Here is a 13532-nt window from a genome sequence, read left to right as displayed (position 1 = left end):
AAATAATTTATATTTTATAAATTTTCTTTTTATAAATTTTGAATTAATCTATAAATAATTTTTATAGATTTTGAATTTTTTTAATTTATTTAATAATTTATAAATTTTTTTTTATAGTGATTTTATAAAATTATAAATTTCTTTTACAAACAAATAATTTATAAATTTTGAAGACAAAATGACGTGAGAAAAGTATGGGCGAAATACATACTGAAATTTGATTACGGTTTCAGTCACTTTTTCTCAAGACAACAACGCGAGGACTGTTAGTAATTGTCAACTATGAATGTATGATGCAAAAGGTCAAGCTGAATTCTTAGCATTCACTTGAAATAGATACTTAACTATAAAATACATCGCAAAGTTTGCATGAAATCAAAAATCATTTTCACTATAACACATGCATGAAAAATTGAGAAAAATTTTTTCAAAAATCTAGTCATGATAGTATCTCAACTTATGTGAATTTACTCAAAATTTAAGACCAAACTCATTTCTTTTCCATTTGAATTATGGATCAGACAGATCAAAATCTAAAGTTGCAAATTAAAGTGTTAAGTAGCATTTTAACATTTATCAAGAGAAAATCCTTAATACATTGAAATTCAAAACATCCTAATACGCATTTCAACGTTTTTGAAGCATAAAAAAAATAACCAAAATTGTCCAAAAACTTTCTGGAAATTTTGGAAATTTCAGAATAAAACATTCTTTTCCAGAAATAAATAGTTGTAAAGTTAAAAAGGATGCATAAGATATCAAATTCATACGAGACATCAAGTTGTGGAAAAAATTTTGGTTAAACTTAAATATGAATTAACCAGAAATGTTCATAATCATCCTGAATCCTTGATGTCATTCCGGAAAGCACTGTTTGTAAATAAAGAAGACTTGACAGAATGTTGTCAATATAATGAAAACTTGTTAGAATTCCAAAACTGGAGCAATCTCTCAAAATCCTAGTTGTCCACAAGTTGATATGCAATCAACTAACGAACGGAAATTGTTCAGATTACCACCACAACCTGTATACTCGAATGATATGCATTGATTCTGTAATGGAAAATCAAATATTACTCCAAAAAAGAAAAATGAAAAATTCTCTCAATAAAAATGATCAAACTGAATAGGATTAAATAATCAACGAAATTAACGGGTCATTTGTTGATCACAGTTTTTTAGAAATAAGTAATATATTTCAAATGAAATGTTTATTTAGCCTTGATTCGTTTTTCATTTATCAGAGTGCCATTTTGCAAGTGGAAACAAAATTGCTTATATCAACTCATAACTGAGTGTCGCATCAAAACTATGTTTAATTTCTCTCAAAAACATTCCATTTATTTCAGATAAAAATCCCTCGCATTCCTTGAATCTTTTCTTACGTCCTTATTTTATATGTTGCAGTTTCTGTTTTAAGTTGTATCCTTTCGCCATCTGAATATGTAGACATTTTCAACTACAGGCACGGTGGTAGTTTTAAATTTGTCGCAGTAATCGAAAATTATTATAAAATAAATAACCTGTTGTCGATCGAAGGCATAACGTGTTTGATGTTCACTACAAGCTCCTTTATCTATCGATAATAAGCATAGCTGTTCTGAAAGTTCAATGAAAAGATGAAGAATAAACTAACAAGTTCAGTCCGTAACTACATGAAATAACAAAGATTTGGAACAAGAAATGTGGAAGAAGTTAAAAAGAAACAATTTAATATTGGAGAAATAGTTCAATATTAATATTCAATTAATATATATCACTGAGATTAAAATGCTATAAGATTTTGAGTGAAGACATCCCAATTTATAGCTTATGACCAAAAATTACGATTTCAGGAACACAAATATGAATTTCAGTCATAATACTAGTGATTCAAACCACTTAATGACAGAAAATAGTCACAGTAAATGAATTAGAGTAAGTAAACAGTTGCAATTTATGCAATAGAATGACCAATAAAACAGTAAGAATTAAAAGTATGTGATAGATTATAACTTATTGTCTGTAAAATATGAGAAAATAAAAATTTGAAAAAATTGAAAAATCCTACTATGAGATAGATTTAGACAACAAATTCAAATATATTTCTTAAATTGGGTTATTTACTTATTAGATAAAACATTGTACAATCTTTAAATTTCTGGTTTTGAATTATTATTGGGTATGCAAAATTTTCATATATTTTTTAATTTATAGATATTTATACTTCTAATACTAAAAAACTATTTCAAAACTAAATATGAATTTAATTCTTATGATAAAAGAATATAGCAAAAGAGAATTAATAATTTATGAATTTCCTGACATTAATAATTAGTGTGCTTTCCCATTTTCGCTTATTTTTAGGCAGTTTTATTTCAAAGAAAGCTTTATGTCCATAAGGTAAGAATTGAATCTAAGTTTACCTGATCTGCTTTATAAAAGAGCAAATTTTTCGGAAAAATATTAAAACGAGCAAGGTGCTATGAAATTAATCTGAAGACAAATTAATGAATATATATATAAGGGGACAGTAATAGCTTAAAGTAATATATTCATTACATCCAGTATTTTACCATACTGAAATATCCGGAAATTGCTACAAATACATAGCAAAAACAAGAGATACTCAAGATAGGGTTTCAAAATTTTCAATTATTCAAATTATCGATATAATTAAAAGACCTAAAATTGACATTGTAATAGGCATCAATTCTGCACATATATGAGTGTTTCTTCTTTGAAAAAAGTAAAAAAAATTGTAATATTGCCACTGAACTTAATTTTGACCAAACATTGAGAGCCGGTAACTGTCTAAGCGGAAGTTCATTTTATTAGCATATAGCTCAAAAGGTAAAGTTGTAGAATTAATTCCTAGTCAGAATTTTTGAACGAAATAATCTGTCAGTTTTTTTTAGACTTCTAATATTTGACGTTTGTAACAAATTTTTTAATGTAGATGTAACTCAATTCTTGCGAACGCTTTCATTAACTTACTCAAATTAGAACACCAAAAAGGTCAAAAAGTCAGCTTTTTGAACAAGCTGCACAGACACTTTAGCATATTATTTTCTTAAAAATCATTGGCGATATTATTTTTGTAGAATAACGTTGTAATATCGAATTTAAATGAGTTTAATTACTTTCAAAGAAGAAATTTATTAGATTTACAATTCTCAGTATACGGCATTTCCAACAATGGTCTGCATCTTTTTTTGTCTTTTTTAAATAGCCCACCTGGGCAAACTTTTTCTGCTCATAATTTGGGAAGAATAATGGAAGAAGTAATGACATTGGCCTTGAGCTATAATACCAAAGCGCTAAATCACTAACGTTTGATTACAATTACTGAAAACAAAATTTCTTGGGAATATTCAATTTTTTATTTAAAAATTGCTACCCCAAAAAACGAATTAAGGCTTTGCAAATTAAAGTTTTTTCCTAGCTTTCATTGCTGCACCGCTCATCAAAGCGTCCTATTTTGCAACTTATGAAAACATCAATCACATTAATTCAATTCATCTCAATTACTTCAAATTAGCTCTAAATTTGTAAAAAATAAAAAGTAATAAACCTTGCAATCTATAGTAAACAGTGGACACTTTACTATCATTAATATGGAATTAGTATGCTTCAGAAATGATGCCCTATTGCAATGAACTGACTCGACTAATAAATATTAATCCTTAGTACTTGAATAACTTTACAATTCTACAGGATATTTTATGAGTGAATTTAAAAAAAAAAATAAAATCAGGAACGTTTAAGGATTAAATTCGTTCACACTATCTGCAGTTCTTTTAAATGCGGATCAAAAACTTACTGTATAAATCTAAAATAAAGTGCTATGTTTTAAACGGAGAGGTGCTCGAATGAGTAAGAAATTACCGAAAACTAACATTAGATATGAATGGTTTAATAATATTACAACGGAAGATAAGTCAGAAATCGATTTAAAACACAAATGTTCAATTCTCTTCATGTGCCAATTAAAAATTTGCTTTAATTAATTGCCATAATTCGATGCTATTCATAATTAATTCATTAATATAAATCATATTAAATTCAGTGTTACAAAAAATTCAGTTTATTATTTATTAAGTCTGCCCACATTATTCCTTTAGATAAACAAACCACTTAAAATCGCGATATTATTCACTAGAAATCATTGTTTAAAATTTTGTATAATCTTAATTTTTTCCTTCTTAAAGAATGTCGGACTTGTATAACGGACAGTAGTAACTTCTGAGATTTTTTACTATTTCCGGTCAAACAAAAGAGGCTATACTGCGGAAATTTGCCTCCAATGGATTATATATCCTTCCTTGGATATATAATCCATTTCTTGGGTTTCCCTTTCTCATTTTGTACAAAGTTTTCAAGTATACAGATTCTCGAACTAAAAACTCTCGTCACTGGAATGACACGTATAAACAAAATCTTTTTTCAAAATGTTCAAACTAATTTCTAGTAAAATATATTCCAGATGAGGAATAGCAGGTAATCTATTAGTACAAGTCTTTTGCGCTAATTAGTGCAGTACTGTTGAGTAAAGCATAAAATGAAAGAAGATCTAAGATTATAGGAAAGAAAATAGTCTGAGATCAATCAAAAGATATCCTTCAGATTAAAGAATCGACAGCTATGCACTGTTTTGCACTTCAATGCAATTTCTCTTTTTACATTGAATTCGTACTTAACTATTATGATCAGTTCTTTAAGAAAATAATTATCTCATATATTGATGAATGTCACATTGTTCAAATTGCAACTAGCATAACAGTAGGTGAATAAAAAAGTCAACCTGGACAAGTCCTCGAGCATTCCATTTGTGACAAGAAATTGTTCTGATTGCCTCTTATGCCGTTGTATTGGAAAGGTAAACACTCACGATCATCAGCACTGTAGTACCACCGCGACAGATCCGCATTACCAGAACCCGGTGAAAGCGGTACCGAACAGGGATTTGTTGCTAAAAACATTTGTCATTCTCCACAAGTTTAACTAATATCGAAGCCACAGTTTCAGAAAGATAATGATCACAGAAATAGCTTCACCTTGCTAAATTTATGTTAAACTAATAGATCTATTTTTGAATTGACGAAAGTAGTCCGTTATCTAATCGAAATTCTTCATAAAAAACATAAAAATGTTACCTCCAGGACAGCAAACAGATGTTTCCGGTGTCGAACCAATATGACACCAGAAATTTACTGGACACACCTCTTTATTGATGGCTGAGCAAAAGAGTATTTGCCCTGCAGTAGTTGTTGCCGGTTGTCCAATACATGGATTTTCTAATGGACGACACCGAAGCTGACAGGCTGTCTACAGGTACAAGAATTTCAGAAGAAATTTTTATTTAATATTTAACATTTAGTTGTTATTTAATGAGAACTTATTCTTTACAATAAATATTAGATAACGGAAAATAGTGAGGTTAACATATGCATATAGTTGTGCGGTATTTTCTTAAGTAAATCCTTTGCAAAATTTCTTTTTATTCATATCAATAGAACTTTCAACCACATGTAGAAAATAATCAGTTTATTCGATTACAACAGTGGCATTGGAATAGTGGCTACCCACGTCTGACATAAGCGAATAAACGTGTAGTGCTATTATTTAGGTTCTAATTCTAAAATTATAGTTTTACGCTCTTGAATTATTTCTTAAACTCTATTAACAGGAAATCATTTAAACAGATTTCCTCGAGGATTAACAAATACATTCCAGTATCATACCAATTACAAAATTAAAAAGAAAATCCATTTACCTGTGATAAAAAGTTATTCTGGTTTCCCTTCATGCCATGATATGTAAAAACTCGACATACCCTTGCCATTGCGTCGTAATAGTAACGTTGTAACTTTTCATTACCCTCACCTACTACCATAGGCAAATTACATGGGTTATTAACTGCTGAAATTGTAATATTTGTTTCAGTGATTTAAGTGTAAACTGCGTTAGAACAATGTAGAAAATGTATAATTTCAAGATTTTAACACATTGTCAAAAGACATCACCTCCAGGACAGCAAACTGTAGTAAATGAATTGCTACCAGGATTGCACCAGTAACCATTGGGACAACCGTTTATGTAGAGTGTTGATGCAACACATACTTGATAAACACTGTTTGAAGTGGAGAACGGTTGACCTAAAAAGTAAAGTTGATCCGAGTTTCTAGGTTTTCTGTAGTCTAGTTTGCAAAATCAAGTTTATCTAAGATTAAAATCAGTTCAAATCTACTGTTGAGAACTTCAGACAACAGTTCAAACTCATCGTTAAGTTAAATTTTAAATTTGATTGCCAAACCATCAGGACAAGGATTTATTCTGCAGGCAATTTCACAATTCTCTTTGCTTAAGAAATTATTGGCATTGCCATGTATTCCATTATATGTGAACATTTCACAGATGCCTTTCATCGAATTGTAGTACCATCGTTGCAGTGATCCACTACCAATACCGCGAGCCATTGGTTGCGAGCAGCGATTTCCTTCTGAAAAATAAACTTGAAAAAGATATGAGGATGAAGATTTTTACTTTCTTTAAATAGTTTCAAGAAATTTGGAAAAAATTTAAGGAAAAAAGTTCATCAATTATTTTAAAATAGTACCGAAAGGACAACAAATGGTAGTTTGTGATGTTGATCCGTAATGGCAATAGGTACCACTAGGACAGGCCTCTGAATTGGAACATGTTTGCAGTGGCAGTGTTACTGTACGGTCACATGGATTCACGAAAACTAAAGTATGATAGACAGAGAGCTATATGATACATAAAAAGAAGCGAATTTTCACTTAATTTTAACTTGCAAAAAATGCATATTCGAAATGCGCAAACCTGTGCAAGTGGCTGCGCAATCAGCTTCACTTATGAAATTATTTTGGTTTCCTTTCCTGCCATTGTACTCGAAAGTTTTACAAGTTGATGCTGCTGCATCATAATACCAGCGGTTGACAGGTGATGCAGGTGCTCCACCGATGCCAACTGATAGTGGCATCTTGCATGCTGAAGAATTAGTTTCCGTACCAGGACAACATTGGTACTCGCTTGGTACAAGGCCTAGATGACACCAGTATTTTGGTCCACAGCTATTTTCACCGAACGCGCACAGTCTTGGTTGATTGGTGCTGATTTCCAACAATGGAATACCTTGTGGACATACATTCACATAGGCTAGAAACAAAATACTTTCTTCAGTTGAATCATATGCAAATAATTTTCGGTTATAACACATTATAATTTGTAGAAGTCTGATAAGGGACTTTACCGCACAGGTATATAGTAAAGTTTGATTATCAGTAAAAAATAAATGGGTAAAATTCTCTTAATCCTATCCTCTATTTTTGATAAGTTAATTAGTAAAAGTACCAGGACAAGTCAGTTGACATGCTTTTTTGCTGATAAAGTTATTCTCATTACCCATCGTTCCATGATAAGTAAATGACAGACACTGCCTAGTATTTACGTCATAGTACCACCTTTGCAAGTTTGCATTACCCATTCCTGCTGTCACTGGTTGCTGACAAATTGCATATCCTTGTGCTGCAGAATTCATTACTTGAAAGATAACGCAAGAATTGGTATCGGTTATGAAATAATTCCAAGTGGAAACGATGAAAATCTACGATTCCTCAAACATTTAGAAATCAGATGAAATAGCTACCTCTTCCTGGACAGCATACGGTTGTTTGCGAGACTGCGCCGACATGGCACCAATAACCATTAGCACATTGGTTATGGGAAATGCATTGCTGTGGACGCTCTCCTCGTCCCATTTGCGCCTCACCCGAAGCACATGGATTCACAAATACTGAAATTGGATGCAAAAGAAAAATCACAATACTGAAATCGAAATTTTTACAAATTATAGGGACTTAAGTAAATTCAGCTGAAAAATAACCAATTTTTATAATTTCGTAACCATTTTTCATTTTGCGATGAATAAATTTTGCATTCGAATGGTAAATGATAAATTTAAAAAGTAATAGCTGATCTCATTAAAATGAGATGGTCGGCTTCAAATGTTCTTATTTAACAAATGAATTATTTTAAGGACTGAGAGAATGGAAGACTGTACTGACCAGGGCAGGTTTGTTCGCATTCTTGTTGGGTGAGAAAATTATTTTGGTTCCCGTGCAAGCCATCGTAGATAAATGGTACACATTTATGGATGTTGTTGTTGAAGTACCATCGTTGAAGATTGGCTCCACCATGACCGATTGCAAGTGGTAGTTGACATGCAGTCGATTCCTCTACTATAATGCAAATATGGTAAAAATGCATTTAGAGCTGGATAAAAAGCAAAATTGCATTTCTGCAATAGTTCAGTTGTTTAGTGTTTTGAATTGTATTTGGTGTTTAGCGTAAGTTCACATGAGATTCGTTTTAATGACATTCATTGCCGAATAAACATGCCATTTCTAATGCTCTAATATCCATTTTGGTATGAACCTATTTTCAAAAAAATGTGTTTTTTCCAAAAAAATTGTACGAGGTATTTTCAAAAAATTGCAACCCTAGTTGTATTTGATGTATCATATAAAGAAAGCTAAGTAGAAATTACCTCTGTCTGGACAACAAAGTGTTGTTTGCAGTTGAGCTCCGATATGGCACCAGAATGTCGAACTGCATGAATTCAACGATTTGCTGCATATTTTGATACGACCGTTGCTATCCATTTCTGGATTACCGGATCTACACGGATTTGTGAATCCTAAATTTAAGATGGAGTTAACAAGAGGTGATATATTCACAAATTTGTGCTATTTTTCCATACACTACAACGATCTGAGCAAGAAACCCTGTAGAAGAAACCATGGAACAAAAAGCAAAATTACTAAACCTAATTACTATGAAATGTAGGCTCAGTTCTGACTGAATCTAAATACCAAGAAAATATAAATCGCATCGGATGAAAGGGACTGTATTTAGCTCCGATAAAAAAGACGCTGGAAAGTAATTAAGGAGTAATTTGAATCTGTGAAACGTAATATAGGTGGTTTTGTTATCGTGATAATGGTACCTGATGAAGGAATAGATGAAAAATTTACCGCTTTAGGTAGTAACTGTCAGAAAAACTGAATTATAATATCTAGAAATAATATTATATTTAATCCGGGTAATTTAAGATTGTCATGTTTGAAGAATAACTGTTCATGACAATCTTAAGATTGTTATGAACAATTATTCCAATGTCAGGTACGAAATCATTCATCTTATATTCACCTTACATGTATCTTAGCTTATTTGCAGTGTTTATTAATAACGAATACGTGTTGGAATTTATCCCCAATTAGATTGTTTACAGTTATCAGCTCTTTACTTAGTTCACCTCCGTTGTTGTTTGTTGGTTTCTTACTAACTGTAAATTATGTTCGAATTTGACAAGGTTGACAGCATCTCGTTTAACTGACTTCCTGTGCGCTACTGTGATATTATAAATGTTATGAGTTAATGCTTACTATATTTTTGGATAGCAATCTGACATTCACTGGCCCCCACACAACTATTTCCTCGAACTATTTCGTTCAATGACTATGATCAACGATAATTTTTGTCCCAATAAAAAAAAGATTGGTCAAATGTCATCTTCTCTGCAAGGCAACAACTGTTCAGTCTACAATCTACTCAAATCAAACCCTATTTTACAATATCAAAAATCACCTGGACAGTGTTGTTGACACTGCTGTTGTGTTAAAAAATTATTCTGATTTCCATGCATCCCACCATAGCTGAATGGAATGCAGTTTAAAATGTTCTGGTCGAAATACCATCGTTTTAAGTTGGCATCACCAGAACCAAACGCTAGTGGTAATTTGCAAACAGCCCGTCCTTCGACTACAAATAAAGAGAAAAAGAATTTATCTACCATCATCATAGTTTGAGAATTTTGATAATATCTAAAAGAACCCATATCAACTCTACTTTTTCTTTTTTGGAATGATGCAAAATACGACACAGTCTAAAAGCCATGTGCCTCAGGTAATATGTACTTTGCCTTTATATGCAAAAATTGCAAGAAAAAGCGATTAAGTTACCTTTCCCGGGACAACATACTGTTGTTTGTGGTACTGCGCCAATATGACACCAATGTGTTATTGCACAATTGTTATAAGTTGAGCTACATAACGGACGATTATTGACTCCTTGCTGCGGTTTGCCGGACAAACACGGATTCTCGAATGCTGTAAATTCTGGTTAAAATCGAAATGAATCTTTTTCAGAATGTAACAACGTCCGCAGAGAGAAGGTGTGTTGCCAGCAATGCTCAGGACTTCCAAACTGATTGGTTTTTGATTATCATTTCTTATTTAACAGTTCTCAGTTCTTGGTATCAGAACAAAGATATCACATATATATTGAGAAGAAGTCGGGAAATTTCGGGAAACACATATTATTGTTTCGTTCTTAAAATAAATGGATTCCTTTGAATTTTAGCACTAAAATTAAAATATTTAACCGTAACAAGTTCTGTCGCATATTTCTTGGTTTAGAAAGTTATTTTGCGTTCCTTTTAAGCCAGCGTAAACGAAAGGCATGCATCGTTGACTGGCAATATTCCAATACCATCGCTGTAACTGGTAATTCCCTTGGCCTTGATCCACCTGTTGCTCACATGCATTACCACCTGTAAATTTAAAAGAATACTTCTGAAACACTATAAATTCAAAAAAAGAGAACAGAAAGTTTAACCAAGGTTCGGACAGCAAACAGTTGTTTGTGGCTCAGCTCCTATGTGACAATAATACCCATTAGGACACATTGATGGTTTAGCTGGTGAACACTGCATAGTATTTCCTTGAATTTGATATGGTTCTCCCGCAGCACATGGATTCACTGAAGAAGGCAAATTTTGTTATTATAATAAGGTCAATTTTTTGAAAGGAAAACCAATATTCTTAAGAATGTCTTCCTGAAACTTAAACCTTATTTTATTGCAAACTTATAATTGAGCTTGAAGAATTGAGAAAACTAACCGAAACAAGTCATTTGGCAATCATTCTGATTTAAAAAGTTATTTTCGTTGCCCTGCAATCCCCTATAAATGAATGGTTCACAGTGTTTTGAATTGGTATTGAAGTGCCATCGTTGTAGAAAGGCATTACCCAAACCTATATTCAGTAGTTGGTGACATCGGTCTCCAGTTGCTGAAATATAATATTATCTGTTCAGTCCTGAAAAGTAACCAAGATTAAGATGACCAGATCAAGTCGTGCCATCCAATAGTGCGCTAGTCATGATGAACTGCATGGTGATGAATCAGTTATTATTCAGTGCATTAGTTGTGCTGTTCTGCTGGAGACAATGTGTTTTCATGCAAGTGAACAATTCCAAGTTGCAATTATATTGTTTAGACCTGGGCTCAAGCTAAGAACATTGTAATTTTACAAATGGTATTCATAAAATGCAAACACAAATGAAATTTATGAAATTAAGTTTTATTGTTGGTTTTACGTGATCGATTGCAGCAGACAGTGGTTAGCTGAGACTGTCCAAAATGACAGAACTGGTTGACACCACAAGTACTGTCACCAAAACATGGTATTTGAGGTGTGCTGCTACCATGTGAACAAGGACTCAGTGCTTCTGCAAAAATATGAATTAACTTAGGAGTTTGTCGCAAATATGCAGTTGTATAGCTGAAAGAGGACAAATAGAACTTTAGTAATTTTTAGTAGTATGTGACTACTTAAAGTACCACGGCATAAATTTTTTTCGTCATGCAGAGAGGGATTTGTTTTTAAACCTGGACACTGTTGTTGACACTCTTGTAAGGATTCGAAATTGTTTCGGTTTCCATCAATACCACGATAATCAAATTGCTCGCACACTTTGGCATATTTATTGAAATAATATCGGGCTTGCAAAGTCTTCCCATGTCCTTGATCCAAATCCTGTTTGCACGGGTCAACTGTAATTTAATAATGAACATGCAAGGTTTCATACCAAAGTGTGCATTGATAATGTCGTTCTTCTTTAAGTTAAAATTAAAATATTCTATAGTAAGCTTCGAAAAAAAAAATTGTATCGAGAAAAAATTATATTTTGATAATGAAGTAAAGAGAGATTTGTTCTGATCTGACATATTCGACCAACTATGATACAGTTATGATAAGAGCGTCTTGAAGCAGAAAACGAGTGAAAAGCTTTGGAAAAGAGAAACCTTCACATAATCGTTTGCAGTTGTGAATTGATGGAAAATTATTTCCATTAGCGCAACAACCAGACCAATAAAACAACTCACAACGCATCCTAACTGAATTATAGTACCATCGTGGTATTCGATATGGACCATTGCCTATTTGTTGGGGTAGACTACATGCTTTGGCACCTCAAAAATCCGTTTTTGTATAACTATTTCTTAACCAACTCCTCATTTTTCATAAATTCGATGAATAAATACTAACAAATGAGATTGTGAATAAATAATCATCTAAAAATAGTGGCAAAATTAACCGCGGACTTGGCTTGATGGATCAAATGAAAACGAAAATTGTTGTGGCATTGCTACACTTCGCTGTTTTATTAACTTATCTCTAATGTCAATATTATCGTAAGTTCGAAGGTACTGATTTTGAACCTGAAAGGAAATACAAACTCATAATGCTCAAAAATTAATAGGGAAAATTTTTTTGTCTTTGAGTAAGGAATAGTAAGAAAACAAACCATAGGTTAATTTAATTAGTAGTAATTGATACTATTAGATCCAGTTAATGAATGAAGGATTTTCAGGTGAAAACGATCCATAACGTACTATGCAGTTAAATTTATATCGTAAGAAAGATTAGAAAGCTAACGTTTCGTTGTACTTTTGGAAGGTATTCTGCTGAATCCGTATTGTTGAAAGGTAATTTGCAGCATATAGCTATCAATCGGAAGTGACCAATGATGATGAACAGTGGTAAATTTTGTGGTACAAACATTGCATTCAGTACCTTCGTTTTAGTGCAAAGTGGTGCAAAATTAGAAAGGTGAAATTTCCATTTTTTGAAAATAATGTGAAATTTAAACAAATACTTAAGATTATCTGAGGATGGTAAAACAAGAATTAGAAAGGTGAAATTTGTGGAAAAAATAAGCACTGCTTTTGATTAACAAACCATTTTGTCGATCATTTTCTTCTGGTATAAAACAAATAAGCTTTAAATAGATTTTTTTGCATTTTGAAAGTGTGATATGAGTAACAAAATATTAACGAATATTAACAAAAAAAAGACAAAAAAGCATTTTGCCAGTTACAAACTCAATGTGGCAAATTACCTTTTTTCATGTTAATCAAGTTTTAATTTTTATGAAGTGTTTTATATATGTTTTAGATTCTGTCATGCCTTATCGCTTTCTTTGTATTTTTAAGTTTGAGCTTAAAATAGGAACCATATTAAAAAATTAATATAAAAAGTAGTGTTGCAATTTTTGTGATACCTTGACTTGCGGCATTTATTTTCTCAACTGATAGCGTGTCAGTTTTCAACGGAATGTCTTTATCAGTTTGTCCTTTAAAAGTCATGATATATGTTATGTCTACTATTTAGTTGTTCTTGTAC

General features: G+C 31.9%; 1 protein-coding gene across 1 annotated transcript; it reads right to left on the bottom strand.

Moving 5' to 3' along the window:
- Window positions 1–951: 951 nt before the first annotated feature.
- Bm6546 (Uncharacterized protein) lies at window positions 952–12911 on the bottom strand (the record flags this gene model as incomplete). The annotated part of the gene is made up of 23 exons (XM_043081990.1): window positions 952–1053; window positions 1524–1600; window positions 4784–4951; window positions 5136–5307; window positions 5756–5901; window positions 6006–6137; window positions 6296–6481; window positions 6599–6727; window positions 6826–7161; window positions 7357–7530; window positions 7652–7798; window positions 8070–8243; window positions 8552–8701; window positions 9652–9825; window positions 10026–10172; window positions 10448–10615; window positions 10681–10824; window positions 10965–11135; window positions 11443–11574; window positions 11735–11899; window positions 12152–12319; window positions 12445–12568; window positions 12786–12911. The coding sequence occupies 23 exons, from the start codon at window positions 12909–12911 to the stop codon at window positions 952–954; spliced, it is 3612 nt and encodes a 1203-aa protein (XP_042937924.1).
- Window positions 12912–13532: the final 621 nt, after the last annotated feature.

The sequence above is a fragment of the Brugia malayi genome (assembly GCF_000002995.4).
Source record: "Brugia malayi strain FR3 genome assembly, contig: Bm_v4_Chr4_scaffold_001, whole genome shotgun sequence".
Lineage (NCBI taxonomy): Eukaryota > Metazoa > Nematoda > Chromadorea > Rhabditida > Onchocercidae > Brugia > Brugia malayi.
This window is presented reverse-complemented; position numbering and strand designations above follow the sequence as displayed.